Source organism: Helianthus annuus, chromosome 12 (assembly GCF_002127325.2).
Source record: "Helianthus annuus cultivar XRQ/B chromosome 12, HanXRQr2.0-SUNRISE, whole genome shotgun sequence".
NCBI classification, from domain to species: Eukaryota; Viridiplantae; Streptophyta; class Magnoliopsida; order Asterales; family Asteraceae; genus Helianthus; species Helianthus annuus.
Window position 1 is genome coordinate 32,939,030 of NC_035444.2, and position 19,062 is coordinate 32,958,091.

At 30.9% G+C, this 19,062-nt stretch overlaps 1 protein-coding gene across 1 annotated transcript; it reads left to right on the forward strand.

Moving 5' to 3' along the window:
* The first annotated feature begins 6,444 nt into the window (after positions 1-6,444).
* LOC110894619 (zinc finger protein SHOOT GRAVITROPISM 5) lies at positions 6,445-9,021 on the forward strand. Its single transcript, XM_022141837.2, has 3 exons — positions 6,445-6,898; positions 7,105-7,504; positions 8,197-9,021. Exons 1-3 carry the CDS (start codon positions 6,757-6,759, stop codon positions 8,837-8,839), a joined length of 1,185 nt encoding a protein of 394 aa, XP_021997529.1. The 5' UTR covers positions 6,445-6,756; the 3' UTR covers positions 8,840-9,021.
* The last annotated feature ends 10,041 nt before the right edge of the window (positions 9,022-19,062 follow it).

Genomic DNA, 19,062 nt, shown 5'->3' on the forward strand with positions numbered 1-19,062 from the left:
GGAACAGTTGAACTTTGTGTGAAAATTTAAGTGGATCAGTATACTGACAATCTAAGTGAATCGTTTAGAACTTAAAATGTTTAAAGCTTAACGGTGTTAGTGATCTGTCTCATAACTGATATGATCCTCTTACACAAACTCACAAAAATATTGTCTGTAAATATTTCTTTACTGATTTTCATTAAATCAAAAATTCAAAAAGATTTTCGACAACTGATGATGAAAAGTGGATTTTCAAAATTCCATGTGCTGAACATGATGAACAAATTGTTTGGAAAAGTTTGATTAAAATGAAATTTGATTTTGAAAAGATTTTATGGTTCTTTAAATTGAAACCAAATTGAAAGGTTTTGATTACAAGTGGTTTACAAGGATTCTAAATTTGTTATATCTTATCTATTGTGAAACTTATGTTTTGGGTAGAGGATGTGCAGGTAAGCCAGGTTTCGAATCCTAAGTAGATGCAGTATAGAGCCAGGAATCGATCCTAAACCTGTGAACATGTGAAAGTAAGACTTCAATCCCAGTACAACTCAAGGGGGAGTTTGCTAGCAATAGGGAGTCTGAAGATGCAAAAGCCAGATTCGATTTCTGAGGTTCACGCTAAATGCTGATGCTGATGAACTTAAGGAATTAAGAGATCTGATCAAGAGAATGTGAAGAAACAGATTGAGATACCGAGATCAACATCCAAGGGGAAGATTAGTTGATGAGAGAAGAAGAGATAGAGATTGAGGATGCTTACATTGTTAAATACGTTGGAAGAGCACAAAGACTGATAAAGACTGAAGACTGTGAAAACTCGACACCGAAGACTTCGTCAACATCCAAGGGGGAGTCTGTTGGTGCATATGTCTGTCGACTTCGTCTTGTATCGAGTCTTGTATTCGTTTAGTTAGATCAGGGCACGTAAAACGAGAAATGTTGGTGTGAAGTCATTTCGCACGAAATGGTTATTGCTTATTTCGTGCGAAATACCCACTCCTATAAATACCTGATGTGCTGATTCATTTGTAACGTTTTCTGATTCCAGTACCGAACTGTTGCCGACGTGTCATTCGATCTGTAACAGTGTTATATCAATATATAAGACAATTAAAGAGGAAATCAAGCTGTATTCAAGTCTGTATCATTGTTTCCGCCTTTGATATGGATTAGGACTCTTCTGATAGACTCGTTTAGATCGATTCTCGATCCTACAAATTCAAAAGGGTATTTTAGTCTTTTTCTCACAATGTCACATCCCCTTTCTCTTATCTCTAAAACACATCACTCTTCATTATTTCTCTCCTTTCATCTCTTTTATACCTTTTAAATGTAAAATCGGGAAAAGATATCTTAGTTTTTAAATTCAAACACCAAAAGTATTACGTAATTTAGAAAATACAAAATATCAAAAATGATATCTATTTCTTTTTGCTCTATTTTCCCTAATTATGACATAATGTTCTTTATAAAATGTAAGCTATATTTTTCTTATATGTTTATTAGAAAATACAAGATCATCGAAAATGATATCTGTTACTTTTTACTCTACCGCTAATTCTGACATAATATTCTTTATAAAATGTAAGCTATATTTTTCTTATATGTTTATAGAGAATTTCTATTTCATTCGTTAACGTTTGATGACTTGCACTACAACTTTAAAAAAAACATTCGACAACATGCGTAAACATTTACTCGAACTGAGTATGAGAACACCACTATGTAAAATAATAAATAAAAAAATGTTTTAATAGCGTGGGTAAAAAACGTTTTTTATGCCCATGATCGCCGACCCGAGCTTTCTCTAAACGTCACGCGTAAATCTACTTTTCAAACTATGTACAAACGGAAGGCGTAAAATAGTTTTTATGTACGTTTAAAAATCATTTTTACGTAAGTTGTCGAATGTAAAATATTATTTTTGCGCACGGTGTCGAATGAAAAAAAAAATTTTACGCCCCTGATCGTCGATCTGAGCTCCTCTAAATGTCACGCGTAAATTTATTTTTTTAAACGTATGTAAAAATGACATGCATAAATGTTTAGTTTCAACATACGTTTGAAAAATTGTTTCTCGTACGTTGTCGAATATAAAAAAAATTCGCGCATGGTGTCGAATGTAAAAAAAATCGTGCATGTTATTGAATGTAAAAAAAATGTTTTTTATTACACACTATAAAAAAATGATCTTTTACGCCTCTGATCGCTGGCCCTAGCTCCTTTAAACGTTTGTGGAATGTAAACGCTATGTTTTTTTCTTTGATTTTCGTAGGTGTTGGGGCTTTTATGTTCAAATGACAAGGATAACGAACAAAAAATGAATATCAACATAAGAGATTAAAGACGTTTACTTTTTATACACGTAGTGTAATTTTTTTGTATAAACAAATCATGTGTTATAATTAGTTCCTTTTTTAAATAGATAAACGTAGTTAATGTTGACATGAAGAGTGATGTAGTCTATGATGTCTGATTGTAAGTTTGACAAGTTGACATAAATATTACACAAGTGAAATTTTACAAAATACCCTTCTTGTACTATTTATTCATTTTTAATCAATAAAATTACTACAAAACAAATTAAACTTAAAAAATTCAATCTCAACCACTCATACATCAGAGATCTAGGGTAGATAATGGTTCCTACGGTTCTCGTATCTAAAGGTGGTTCCTATTTTACCCCATCCCTATATATATATATATATATATATATATATATATATATATATATATATATATATATATAGGGTAATGCTAGACAAAAAACCCTCAAATTCTTAGAAAACTCTGGAAACCCAAATCTCCCCTCATTTTTACCCAACCTCCCGACATTTTTTTTTGAAAAAAATTACACATGTAATATACATGTTTTAGAGTGTTTTGGGCCAAAAAAAACAAAAAAGCGCAGAAGGGATTTTTTTTAAAAAAATAAACAAAATTCAGTGCCTAACATGTGTTAGACAAAAATGCTGAAAGTTGCTGAAATTTTTTTTTAAATTATCCCTTCGGCGCTTTTTTGATTTTTTTTGGCCCAAAACTCTTAAAAACATGTATATTACATGTGTTATTTTTTTTCAAAAAAAAAATGTCGGGAGGTTGGGTTTTCTAGGGTTTTTTATATAGATAGGGTTTTCTATCTAGCCCTACCCTATATATATATATATATATATATATATATATATATATATATATATATATATATGGTTGAGTGTATTTCAGAAGTCTAAATAATTTAAAACTTTCAGAACTCCTAATATACACTCATTATATATTGCGAACCAATAATTAAGATACAACATCAAAAAAAGAATTTACAACATCAATAATTCATTTCTTCTTTCAAAATCACTCTTTCTAGATTTTTTACACATGTGTAAATATAACAGATTTACACATGTGTAAATGGCAAACTTACACATGTGTAAATTTTCTTTATTTACGAATTTAAACGTGTAAATTAAATTTCTAACATTGTATTCGAATAATAATAATAACTGTAGAATTTTTTTTTGAATTTGAATTGTTTTTGACCAAGTTCTCGCGATTTTTTCATTTGTTCTCACAATATTTAGCGTTCTCATTTAAACCTTTTCCTATATATATATATATATATATATATATATTATTTAGGGCACTTTATCATTCATGATATCTATTTTTATAATTACATACATATTAATCTGTGTAACAACTAAATTATACACATGTCTAATAACTAATTATATATATGTAAAAAAACTAGTTTACATATATGTAATCATAAAATTGCTCATAAAAATAATAAAAGTACTCTTAACATATACGTAATCATAAAAATATATAAAGTAAATGACGAAGAACCCTATATATATAGGTAAGGTTAATGTGAGAACCACCCTTATTGCAAGAATCAATGTGAACACAACAAAACAAACCCACCCCACCACCACCCAAAACCTAAACACACACCCACCCCACCCCATCACAACCCAAAAACCGAAACACCTTCACCACCACCCTAAAATAATAATAATAATAATATCTCACCAAAAAACCCCCAAAAAACCTAACCCTCCCCCACCCCCTCCCACACAAAACCTAAAAAAAACTAACCCCCACCTTCCAAAAAATCTAAAACCACCTCCCACCCAAAAAACCTAAAAAAACCCAAAAAAAAAAACACCTAACGAAACCTAACCCCTCACCTCCAAAAATCTAAACCCTCCCATCCACCCCACCCAAGCTAAATGCTAAAAAGTAAACTATAAAACTAAACCTACAACTAAATGCTAAAAGTTTTTTTTTAATTAAAAATTGGTAATTTTCGTCACTAAAAAACTTGAACAACAGTACCGCTATGTGCATTGGTAGTGTTGTTCAATTTTTTTAATTAAAAATCGCTAAATTTCGTCACTAAAAAAATGAACAGTACCGACTTGTGCATATGCACGTGTGCATGCGTATGCACATGTGCAGTGGTACTTTTGTTCAATGTTTTTTTAGTGATGAAAATTAGCGATTTTTAATAAAAAATTATTTTGTGTGTTTTTAATTTTATTTGGTATTTTTGGTTGTATTCACACTGATTATCGCAATAAAGGGTGGTTCCTAATGGATTCTTATCTTATATATATATATATATATATATATATATATATATATATATATATATATATAGAAAGTATTTAAAGATTGTTTGTTAGTATTTCTGAAAGTTCTGTAATTATTTAGATTTAAGAAATAAACCTAACCCTATATATATATATATATATATATATATATATATATGTATGTATATATATATATATACACACGTATTTTAAATAGGAGCCCACCTCATTTTCATAATGTTTTAATGGGTACGTACAATGGCATCTCTAAGAACTCATGTACCCTGTTCGAGCTCGAAAAATGTACCCTTATGTCTTAACGATAAACAATGCAATTACGAAAAATGAGAAAATTATAGTATTCGAATGAGTTACATACCGTAATAACTAATAAGCTAATAGCTAACCAATGATTTGTGCAGCTCTCCTTGCATTCTTCATAACAAATTGGTGGATCAATTCTTCACAATTTATATTATCTAAGACTTCGTTTTCAATTAGTAATGGGCTCAATTAACCTAGTGGGCTAAATTTTAAAGTCTAAACCATAAAAAAATGATTTGTAAACGAGCCTTACTTGAAATTGGTATGAGTCTACTATTTAAAAAAAATAACATGTATATATCGGATTTTTTTTAAAACATATGCCCTCGAAATCACGGATCCTGTGTGGAAGTCCTTCTCGCGCACCATCTAAGCCTCCCCTAGGTACGCAGTAGTACCTTGAAATAGTGCCCGACGGGGTACCCGTGGGTGCCCTTCCCACCCTTAAACCTCGATGGTTAACGAAAGTCTATGAGGCTATATAGTGGGATTTATTCCTAGGGAACCTTTAACAAGATAGAATGGCACGTCTAGACTCATCTCTTTCCTTTCTAAAAGTATTTTGTCTGCTTAGATTACATGGAATCCTGTGTTTTCCAAATATATGTTGCACATGTTGGGCGATATATAAGCTTTCAGAAAGAAGGCTAAGACATCCGACCCTAGTCTAAACCGTATTGGGCAGTTTAGAAAGTTTGTATATTAATGTTTTCTTGTTTTATAAGTTGGTAACCCTATGTATTATAAATAGACTGTTTGGCATTGTAGTGCTCTCATCACCTCCAAAAGAATAAAAAGAAATAGACTTCTTTTGCTAGAACTCATTTAGAGAAAGGATGAGAGTCTAAAATTCTATGCTACCTTGAGAAAGAATGGAATCATTTTGTCCCATTACAAACTATAGTGTTAAAGGAACACTTTATAAAGATAAATACAGGATGGCTCCAATACTAAAGGTGAATTATGGACACTTTTAGCATCTTATCAGAATTTTGGTTTAGTTAGTGACGTAAATGATCCCAAGTTTAACCCATGAAACCCTGGCTAATTATAGAGTTTGATAAAAGAGTAAAAGCTGACCTTACATACATTACTTTCTTCACCATCTATGAGTAGCACTAGCTACTATATACATTAGACTCAATCATGTTTTAACTTTGTAACAGTACTTTTCGTCAAAGGAATCACCTTTCCTCCAAAAATTCTTGTTTTTACCTTTTCTCAACTTTACAGTGAGGTCGCGTGAGTGAGAATGGAAGGTCACGTGTAAAGGGGTTTCTGGGTTTGCATTTATGCATTCAGATATTGCATTTTCTTCATCATTATGATTAAAGGGAAAAAGATGATATAAAATAATGACTGATTTTCTTTGTTTTTTCTCATGTGGTGGGGATGTTTTTTGGTTAATTTCCTCTGCCTGTTTGCTTTGTTGTGGGCTCAATTTCATGTCATGTGATTGGATTATGCCCCACTCGCTTCTATCCTTCTCCATCTAATCTTAAACCCCACATTCATGTACTGCATCCTCTCTCTCTCTCTCTCTCTCTCTCTCACACACACACACACCACACACTGTTTACAAGCTTTATATAGAAGACTTTGCTCAACCTTACCTGCTCAAGGTGGGGGGTCAATGAGGGAAAAGCAAAGAAAGCTCATTTAAAAAGCTAAAAGGTTTTAAAGCTCAAAAGAAACCTGATTTTGCAAAGCAAATTGCTTTTTAGGTTAATATATTCAAGCAACCAAGTATGGTGAGTTCAACATCTGTACAGAATAAAAAGGATTCTTGATCATAGATTATTAAGAACTTCATCTGTAAGACATCCACAAAAGTCCACTACATAAATCTACCCACATGTTAGACAACCACCACCATCACCACCACTTCACTACAGCATCCGGCCCCGGTCCAGGCCCTTCGTCTTCGTCTGATCTCTTCCCTTCTCCAGATAATGGCCTTCCTAACAAAAGGAAAAGACGCCCTGCTGGTACTCCAGGTAACCTAAGTGAATTCACACTTGTTGATCAAATATTCATATATAATACTGATATCCCACATATCGGATATCTATGTAGTATACAGATATATCCGGTAGCTGGGATATCTGTATTTTCGAGACAAATATCTATTCATAGATATCTATATCGATCAACTTTTATTAAATTATAGATAGTTGAATCCTAAACATGTTTATAATCGCAGATCCGGATGCGGAAGTCGTGTCGTTGTCCCCGAAGACCTTGCTCGAGTCGGATCAATACGTATGCGAGATCTGTAACCAAGGGTTTCAGAGGGATCAAAACCTACAGATGCACAGGAGACGTCACAAGGTACCATGGAAGTTGTTAAAAAGGGAAACTCCGGAGATAAAAAAGAGGGTTTTCGTGTGCCCGGAACCGAGTTGCCTCCACCATGACCCGTGTCATGCACTTGGTGATTTGGTTGGGATCAAGAAGCACTTTAGAAGGAAACACAGCAATAATAAACAGTGGGTTTGTGACAAGTGCTCTAAGGGTTACGCTGTTCAATCTGATTATAAAGCTCATCTTAAAACATGTGGTACTAGAGGCCATTCTTGTGACTGTGGTCGAGTGTTTTCCAGGTAACTTCACTTTATGTTTTTGTGCAATCTTTCACCTTATTGATTTGATATTTTCTGGGCATCTTACTGCTTTCTCTCTCTCTCTTTCTCGATCAGACTAAAAGATGTGACCTTTCATCATGACCATTTATGTTTCCTGCTCAGACATAAATTTCAGCACCATTCAGTCAGATACAAAAATTCCATAATGGTTCTCTGAAAACATTCAATTATTCTGTTTAATTTATGTAATTTCATATTCTTTTCAAGTGTATCCTTAATATGAGCAGTTTGCATTTTAGCAGTATATAGTATCTGTGATTTTTTTTTTTCCAAAAGATTAATATCAATGAATACATTCATTAATAGCTAGAAGGTTTTCTTTGATGGGAGATTGTTTCTTTAATCTAGAAAGACAAAGACCTAGCACATCATAATCTAAAATTTATCCTCTAGATTTAGTATAATTGTTTGATTGTTGTTAGCACAACACAAGGAATCTTAATTAGATTTATTCCTTTTGTTAAATTCGTTATAATATCATATTAATCAATCTATGTCTTTGAAGCTTCATCAGTTTTTATTTTCTTGTGTTAACCTTGAAGTGATTATCTAATTATAAACTATAAGATATGTATCATGTTAAGTTTTTGCTAGAATATATAATATACAAAAAGTTTACACCTTTGATTTACTCATATGTGTTATTCTAGAGTTGAGAGCTTCATAGAGCACCAAGATGCATGTATGGTCCGGCGAACCCATGCAGATCTACCCGCATTCCCGCAGGCATGTTCATCTCGCACTGCATCAAGCACAAGTCCATCGAACGACATGAATTTTGGTTCGGTCCAAACAATCTCAAGATTACCACATCTACAGCCTCATTCACAATTTTCACAAACCCAATTAGACATTCAAAACAACTTGGAACTTCAGCTGTTACCATCACTATCACTTTATGAACAAAGCAACAATCGTCAGACACATTTGAATCTCTCTATTGGAAATGGACATAGCTTGCAACAAGAGGAAGAAATGAAGATAGCTATGGCAGACAAAGCATTTGCAGAAGATGCTAGGCAACAAGCAAAGAGGCAAATTGAAATAGCAGAGATGGAGTTTGAGAATGCAAAGAGGATTAGACAACAAGCTCAAGTGGAACTAGAAAGAGCTAAGGCTCTTAGAGAACAAGCAACCAAAAAGATTGATTCAACCATGTTAGAGATTACTTGTTATTCTTGTAGGCTAAGGTTTGAATCCATTAGAAATAATGGTGCAGCCACTGCAGCAGACGAGGCCTCTATTGCCCCAAGTTACATGTCTTCAGCTTTAACTGAAGGTGAAGGATATTAGTAGTATTTTCAAGAAAACCAGTCTTTCTGTTTCATCAATGTATGTGTGTTTGTAAGTGAATTCATTCAAGGTTCTTTTTTTTTTTTTGCATTTTACTTTGGAAAGAAATAAGGAAAGGGTTGAACTTGGTGTATTCCTGACCATATTCTTTTTCGTTATTGTGTTTAGTTTTCTACCCTTAACTAATGGGTTCTGATACATCACTAGTATAATGCATTTTAAAAAGCAAATGCCATATATAATATCAAAGTATTATCTTTTTTAAGTGATAGTAGTAATATTTGATTTATAGTTAAATTAAATTAGAGGGATTCTTTACGCTTCGCAATGGTCCAATTCGTTACGGTATCAGTTACATCAATTAAACCCATAAAAACAAACTCGGTAAGTCATGACACCATTACCATACCGACACTCGTTATAGCCTACGGTACCACTAAGAATACTCTATTTTAAGAAAATCACAAAAACAAATACAATGCTGGTACCAATATTATTTGGTCGCTATTAGTTTGATTCATTAAAGTAAAAAAAATTAACTATATTTAACACCCACTTGAATAAATTTTTTCTCGAATCGTAACAATGTCACTTTGTATAAAGAACAAACTAAGCCGCGAGGCAACTAATGACATGTATGTTTGTACTTTAATAACTTGATGTCATTACTATTCACAACCAAGAATTCTATAGATAAACATAACGTCATACTCAAAATCTATAGATAAAAATAAGAATTTTGCAACGATATATATTCAAAATTAGAAATAATGAAAATAGTAAACATCATCATTAATAAGAAGAGTTAGTGTGATGTAGGTTTAAAAATATGTACGTTTGTGTTTTCAATTACTTGAACATTATTAGTCACAAATCGGTCTTAAAAGTATACATTAAGACGTAGTCACGTAGATAAAAATAGGCATTTCATAATGGTATACCCGGAATTTTATGAAACATTATATCTTAAAAGTGATATGAGAAAAACAACACATGCTCAATATTAATTATAATAACTCTTAATAATTTTCTAAATACTAATTTGGGTTGAGAATTGAACTCAGAGTTTTATAAATAAAAATAAACACGTCGTAACAATTTATTCAATATTTTACAGATAAAAATAAACATGTCGTAACGAAATATTCAAAATTAAAATAACAAAAAGGATAAAGGGCACCAATTTATAAACAATACTAAATGTGAGGTAGTTTTAATAATTTAGATGTGTGTGCTTCAATTACCCGTGCATTACTATTTACAACTCGGTTTTGAAAAACTTATGTTAAGATGTAAATAATAATATGCATTTCCCAACAGCATACTTAGAATTTTATAAAACATCGTATGTTAAGAAGTTATATAAGAAAAACAAAATTAACTTTTTACTATTCATTTGAGTTGAATTATCGGTTAACACTATTTCCCTAACTGATCACCAAATGAACCTATTTAAAAAAATAAATAATTACCCAAATATCCTATATAATTTCTAGATGAGTTGTCTTGTCTAGATTAGTAAAGTAACAAACCGGTATATATAATCACCTCACAAATGAATTTTTCTTTGTGACATTAACCATTTAACTTTTGATGCACTAAGTTATTAGGAAGCTAGGGTTTAAAAGTTTAACTAGTTGCTAGTAGAAACAAATTAAACTAAATACTCAAATAAACTTGCATTACATAAAACAAAATCTATTGCAATTATTTCAAAGCTTTGTCATAAGAAAATGCAAGCCATATAATTTCAATTTCATCCTAAAAGGAAAAGGTTTGTGTTATGCCTTTAGTAGCTAAGGAGAGTTGTTGGACCAAAGCCATAGATATTTCTTTGGTCAATTGAGGGAACCCTGGTGTCAATGTACCAAGACTTTCTATGACAATGAAAGACGCGTAAAAGAAACTACAATAAGATGTCTAAGATTGATCTAATTAACATGATTTTATGGTGATTCATTATTTTATGACTTATTTCGTTAGAAATCTACATGATGTATCAGCAAGTTCAATTAACTATATTTATTGTTCATAAATAAGTACCATGTAAGCATAATGCTATTATTGTCTAGCGTGTGTATATGATAACGAGAGGGACCATCCTATGATACAATATCATTGCAATAAATCAACGGATTTTTATATTTTTTTGTGACACATTATCGAGGTTAATTTGTAGATATAGATTGATGAACATACGTAAAAATGTATGGTATTTTTTTTATTTTTATTTTTGTAATTGTATACATTTTAAAAATAAAGAAACATGATGCTTGTCTTCCACAAAAGTGTGACACATTATCGAGGTTAATTTGTAGATATAGATTGATGAACATACGTAAAAATGTATGGTATTTTTTTATTTTTATTTTTGTAATTGTATACATTTTAAAAATAAAGAAACATGATGCTTGTCTTCCACAAAAGTGTGACACATTATCGAGGTTAATTTGTAGATATAGATTGATGAACATACGTAAAAATGCATGGTATTTTTTTATTTTTATTTTTGTAATTGTATACATTTTAAAAATAAAGAAACATGATGCTTGTCTTCCACAAAAGTGTTGAAGGTTCAAATATTTGTAAAGTGTAAGATTAAACGGTATTTAGATATAAAAAACTGTCATAAAAAAAATGCAGCAACTAATATTGCAGGTTTATAACTGTTATTGGTTTAAATTACATCGCCTTTAAGTGTGAAAAAAATTAAAACATGTCATTGTCTTAAAATTACAAGCTTTTAAGCTTGGAATCTTCACCAATCCCTTGCTATTATTTTTACACATGTGACTACGTGAGACCCAAAAGTTTTTTTTTTTTTATATTTTTTATATTTTAACTTTTTACTATCATTTGTACATTTTTAATATGAGTGTGAAAATTGTAACATTTTTAAATCAAGATATAAGTTTAAACAAGGCAGGACCTATTTGGACACTCTGTTTGCCTATTTGGACACTTTTAAGCCCTAGACGCCTCGTATAGACCTATACGAGGCGTATAGGGTTACATCAAAATCAGTGTCTGACTCATGTCACTTCTGTTTGACTGCTTCAAGACGCCTCGTATAGGCCTATACTGGGCGTATAGGACCCCTCGTATAGGTCTCATATATGACCCTTTGCCCCTTATATGCCTCGTATAGGCCTATACTGGGCGTCTTGAAGGGTTTTTTTTTTTTTTTTTTTAACAAACATTTTATACAATATTAATCGTTTTAGCAAACTTTTATACAAAAACAAGTTTTTTTTTATTTTAAATAATTAATATTATGACCCCTCGTTGGTTTTTTTTTAGTTGAAAAATGGATGTTTTGGTAGGGTAATTTGATTGTTTTTGGAGGGTGATGTTTTTTGAGTAAAAAAATGGGTGTTTTGGTGGGGTAATTTGAGTTGTTTTTTAAGAAAAGTTTTACTTTTTTATAAAAATATTTTACCGTTTTCAAGATCGGCCTTTAAAAATATTCGATCGTAGAAATATTACATTGTTTTTAACATATAGTGTAGTATAGGTCTCGTATAGGTCCCTTATAGGTCTTGTATAGGCCTATCAACGTATACGGGCGTTGTATCATATCCTATAGTATCGTATCGTATTGTATTATATCGTATATTGTAGTATAAGTCTCGTATAGGTCTCGTACAGACCTATATGGGACCTATACGAGACTTATACTATACACTATACGATACAATACGATACTATCGTATCATATAGTGTAGTATAGGTCCCTTATAGGTCTTGCATAGGCCTATCGACGTATACGGGTGTTGTATCATATCCTATAGTTTCGTATCGTATCGTATAGTGTATAGTGTATAGTATAAGTCTAGTATAGGTCCCCTATAGGTCTTGTATAAGCCAATAGGCCTAAACGGGACCTAAATCACACCTATAGTATCGTATCGTATAGTATAGTATAAGTGTAGTATAAATCTCGTATAGGTCTCGTATCCTATAGTATCGTGTTGTATCGCATCATATCGTATAGTATAGTGTAGTATAAGTCTCGTATAGGTCTTGTATAAGCCTATCGTGTTGTATCGTATCATATCGTATAGTATAGTGTAGTATAAGTCTCGTATAGGTCTTGTATAAGCCTATCGTGTTGTATCGTATCGTATAGTATAGTATAATTCTCGTATAGGTCTCGTATAGGCATCGTATAATTAATATTAGTGTTATTATAATTAATATGAGTTTTTTTATAATTAATATTAGTGTTATTGATATTAATATGAGTTTTTTTATAATTAATAGTAGTGTTATTATAATTAATATGAGTTATTATAATTAATATGAGTGTTATTATAATTAATATGAGTTTTTTATAATTAATATTAGTGTTATTGATATTAATATGAGTTTTTTTATAATTAATATTAGTGTTATTATAATTAATATGAGTTATTATAATTAATATTAGTGTTATTATAATTAATATGAGATTTTTTATAATTAACATTAGTGTTATTATAATTAATATGAGTTTTTTATAGTTAATATTAGTGTTATTGATATTTAAAAAGAGAAAACAAAAAAAAAAAAAATAAAAATAGACGCCCAGTATAGGGCTATACCGGGCGTCTATGTGGACCAAAAGACCATTATACCCTTGAATTAGGCCTATACTGGGGGCAAAACAGGGCTATAATGGTCTTTTGGACCCCTCGTATACGCCCAGTATAGCCCTATACTGGGCGTCTATTTTTATTTTCTCTTTTTAAATATATAAAAAAGAAAAAAAATAAAAAATAAAAATAGACGCCCAGTATAGGGCTATACTAGGCGTATACGAGGGGTCCAAAAGACCATTATAACCCTGTTTTGCTCCCAGTATAAGCCTAATTCAAGGGTATAATAGTCTTTTGGTCCTCATAGACGCCCAGTATAGCCCTATACTGGGCGTCTATTTTTATTTTTTTTTGTTTTCTCTTTTTAAATACCAATAACACTAATATTAATTATAAAAAAACTCATATTAACTATAATAACACTAATATTAATTATAATAACTCATATTAATTATAATAACATTAATATTAATTATAAAAAACTCATTTTAGTATCAATAACACTAATATTAATTATAAAATACTCATATTAATTATAATAACACTCTTATTAATTATAATAACTCATATTAATTATAATAACGCTAATATTAATTATAAAAAACTCATATTAATATCAATAACACTAATATTAATTATAAAAAAACTCATATTAATATCAATAACACTAATATTAATTATAAAAAACTCATATTAATATCAATAACACTAATATTAATTATAAGAAACTCATATTAATTATAATAACACTAATATTAATTATACGATGCCTATACGAGACCTATACGAGACTTATACTAAACTATACGATACGATACAACACGATAGGCTTATACAAGACCTATACGAGACTTATAGGATACGATACCACATCCATAGGCCCATACAATGCCTATACGAGACCTATACGAGATTTATACTACACTATACGATACGATGCGATATGATACGATACGATACAATACAATACGATACTAGACTATTGGATAAGATACAACACTCGTATAGGACTATAGGTGTGGTTTTGGTCCCGTTAGGCCTATAGGCTTATACAAGACCTATAGGGGACCTATACTAGACTTATACTATACACTATACGATACGATACAACACTCGTATAGGTCCCATATAGGTCTATACGAGAGCTATACGAGACTTATACTATACTATACAACGCCCGTATACGTCGATAGGCCTATACAAGACCTATAAGGGACCTATACTACACTATATATATGATACGATAGTATCGTATTGTATCGTATAGTGTATAGTATAAGTCTCGTATAGGTCCCATATAGGTCTATACGAGAGCTATACGAGACTTATACTACACTATACAATACAATACAATACAATACAATACAATACAATACAATACAATACAATACAATACAATACAATACAATACAATACAATACAATACAATACAATACAATACAATACAATACAATACAATACAATACAATACAATACAATACAATACAATACAATACAATACAATACAATACAATACAATACAATACAATACAATACAATACAATACAATACAATACAATACAATACAATACAATACAATACAATACAATACAATACAATACAATACAATACAATACAATACAATACAATACAATACAATACGATACGATACTATAGGATATGATACAACGCCCGTATACGTCGATAGGCCTATACAAGACCTATAAGGGACCTATACTACACTATATGATACCATAGTATCGTATTGTATTGTATTGTATCGTATAGTGTATAGTATAAGTCTGGTTTAGGTCCCATATAGGTCTATACGAGAGCTATACGAGACTTATACTACACTATACGATACAAGATAATACGATACGATACTATAGGATATGATACAACGCCCGTATAGGATATGATACAACGCCCGTATACGTCGATATGCCTATACAAGACCTATAAAGGACCTATACTACACTATATGATACGATAGTATCGTATTGTATCGTATAGTTTGGTATCGTATTGTATCGTATAGTGTATAGTATAAGTCTCATATAGGTCCCATATAGGTCTATACGAGAACTATACGAGACTTATACTACACTATACGACACAATACAATACGATACGATACGATAATATAGGATATGATACAACGCCCGTATACGTCGATAGGCCTATACAAGACCTATAAGGGACCTATACGAGACCTATACCACACTATATGTTAAAAACAATGTAATATTTCTACGATCAAATATTTTTAAAGGCCGATCTTGAAAACGGTAAAATATTTTTATAAAAAAATGAAACTTTTCTTAAAAAACAACTCAAATTACCCCACCAAAACACCCATTTTTTTACTCAAAAAACACCACCCTAAAAAAACAATCAAATTACCCTACCAAAACATCTATTTTTCAACTCAAAAAAAACACCAACGAGGGGTCCTAATATTAATTATTTAAAATAAAAAAAACTTGTTTTTGTATAAAAGTTTACTAAAACGATTAATATTGTATAAAATGTTTGTTAAAAAAAAAACTCTTTAAGACGCCCAGTATAGGCCTATACGAGGCATATAAGAGAAGACAAATTTACCCCCAGTATAGGCCTAAATCAGGGGCTAAATAGTCTTTTTTCGCCTAGACGCCCAGTATAGGCCTATACGAGGCGTATACGAGGCAAATAAGACAAAATATGACATAATCAGAGATTCTCTTGGAAATTGAGAAAGGTTATACGCCTCGTATAGGTCTATACGAGGCGTCTTGAAGGGTGTGAAAATAGGCAATTGGGTGTGTGAATATGTAGACCCTTAAACAATCTTAAGTAGCTATAAATTTGAGTATTTGACCCATATTTATAAATTTGAGTTTTTTTAACGGCTAATTTCTTTTAAATCTTATCATTTGTGTGACTTGAAATCAAGACCCCCCCCCCTCCTAACTTTGGTGTTTAAAAGGTTTTATCTTTGCTAATAGATCACAACCAGATTGGTATAAATTTGAGTATTTGACCTATATTTATATTTTCTTTAGATTTGTATGAATCATAAATAAAGGACCATGCTACTCACACACACGTCATCTTATTTCCACACCCTGAAACGCTGAGCTTTGGTCAAAGCTCAACGCTTCAAGGTAATACTCAGCGTTTTGGCCAAAGCTTGGCATTTGGATGGTTTTTTTTTTATTTTTTTTTAAATTTGATTTTAATTCAAAAAAGCATCTATACTTGTCAAATTTTGACGGATTTTGTTACACGTCATTTTATGAAGTATATGGTCTATACGACATGTGGAAACAACAAACTGCGGCGGAAACGTCGGGGAGTGGAGCGACAGACCGGATAAGTTCGGTTACGTGTACTGTCGTATTCCATGATTTCATGTGATTCTGTTTTGATTTCACTTGTAGTCCAACTTGTCGTTTTGTATATATACGCGTCCTACCGGATCAGTACTTGACATATTTTGTCATTAAATGTCGTATTATGAGGTGTATTGTCATTATTGTTCCGTACTACCTCGTATTTTGGCCGTACGGGTCGTGTCGGAGACATTCAGGATCGTGACGTTTATTGTTTGTAAGTGCCATATTAGTGCGTAGATTGTTATGGCGTATTATGTTTCTATTGGTCGTATTATGCCATATTTTGGCAGTATGGGTCGTGTCAATGACATTCGGTGTTCGGTGATACACTCGGGTTACAAACTTGGTTAGGGTAATACACTCGGGTTATAAACTTGTGTCGACATTTTAGTTTATTTAGATATAAGATTTGATTAGAAAGCTAAAAAGAAACTTAAAAGGGAGTTGGCATATCAAATAAGATGTCACAGATGTTATTGTTGATTTTGAGGTTGACAGTTGACAAATCAATCTATTTCCGTCGAAATAATCTAAAAAATGAGGTACACAATCAATCTAATTACATTAACAAACAAGTCATTAAACCTAAACCATAATTCAACTATTGTCACCTAATTATAGATAAAAAAACATTTACTTTGCTCAAAAATAGAACAATTTAGGTTTAAAAAAAGGGGTAACTTTATAAAAATGTAACAAAGTTTGTCAAGTGTTTTAATTAAATCATTGAAACTTTTTTTGTGTCTCTCAAGTCATTGAAGTTTCAATTGTCGTTCTAATACTATGTAATTATCAGGTTACCATGTTACCAATAATGATGTCTCAGATTTCTTTATTTTTTTTTCAATATTTTAAGTTGATGTGGAAAATATATATAACACTGATTTGTAAAAAAAGGAGAGAACAAAATTATAAAACAATCAATATCAAATTTGAAGGATATATATTTTTTTAAAATCATATAATTATATTTTTTTTAGTTTAGAATTTAAAAAACACGAGTGGTCTGAGCTCGCAACTCGCAAAGAAGGAAATTTCCTTCATTATTTAGAGATTAATTCTAAGATCGTCATCGCTGAAGTTTGGTCGGTAGTTGAAGGGTCTAAAACAGAGGGTCGTCGATGGTCATTTTCAATGACATTTTCCCTTAAAAAAAAATTAAAAAACCACCCAAACGCTGAGCTTTGGCCAAAGCGCTGATTATTACCCTGAAGCGTTGAGCTTTACGCTTTAGATATCAAAATATACAGAAAGGGTGTGTGAGTAGATGGGCCTAAATAAAAAATATATATGTTGAATGACCAATCATAAGAATCTATGTCCAACTAAATGAATTCAATTATCCACCGGAGAAAATCTTGACGGATGTAATAGGAAAAAGTAGATCATATGATAAAGTACTATATCTAGCATCAACTTAAATCCTTTTACGAAAATTTGCTCAAACAATTTACCCTATATGATAAAGTACTATATCTAACTTCATTTTTATTTTAAGTTTTTTTCTTAATTTATTTATTTATCTTTTTGGTAAAAGGACTTAGAGCAAATTTTATTGGAAAAAAAAGTGGGAATTGCAAAACACAAAGAAGAACAAAAAAAAAAAAAAAAAAAAAAAAAAAAAGAAAAAAAGAACCTACGGTACAATGGTACATTACATGTTAATGAAGCACGCCTAGCCAGATTAAAAGAAAACAACATACAACAACCATAATCGACTCAAATATACTCATAAATTGTGTTGTGCCATACATATATATATATCTAATCTAATCTAATGCTAATAAAAGAATCCAATAAATGCCACATGACATTTTCTTATCTTATAAAATTCAATTAATGCCATATGGCATTGTCTTATTAATTCTTTAACAATATATTAATTATACATATATATATATATATATTATATAATATCTAATTCTAATTTATGATTAAATAAATACATAAATGATCTATAGTTAAAACCTATTATTTTAATACTTCGTAAAATAAAAGAGTTTAAAATACAAAAAACCTTATGAGATCATATATAAAATTGATGTATGAGTTTTTCTAACGTATAAATAAAAGCTAAAAAAAGCAACTAATTGGGAGGACATCTTGCAAAAATACTAAAATTTATTGAACTCTGTTTTAAACAGAGAGAGTTTAATGTTTTGAAGTTATAGCGAAGTGAGACCTTTCAATTTATGGATGAGAGAATATTAAAGTTTTATAGCTACACCGATTTGTGATAAATAAACGTGTTTTCAGTTTAAAAGAGTTAACAAAAAATATACAATAT

Coding starts and splice junctions, on each gene's coding strand:
- LOC110894619 (XM_022141837.2), top strand. CDS start 6,757: ATGTTAGACAACCACCACCATCACCACCACTTCACTACAGCATCCGGC. Junction 6,899..7,104: donor ACGCCCTGCTGGTACTCCAG/GTAACCTAAGTG, acceptor TTATAATCGCAG/ATCCGGATGCGGAAGTCGTG. Junction 7,505..8,196: donor TGTGGTCGAGTGTTTTCCAG/GTAACTTCACTT, acceptor GTGTTATTCTAG/AGTTGAGAGCTTCATAGAGC.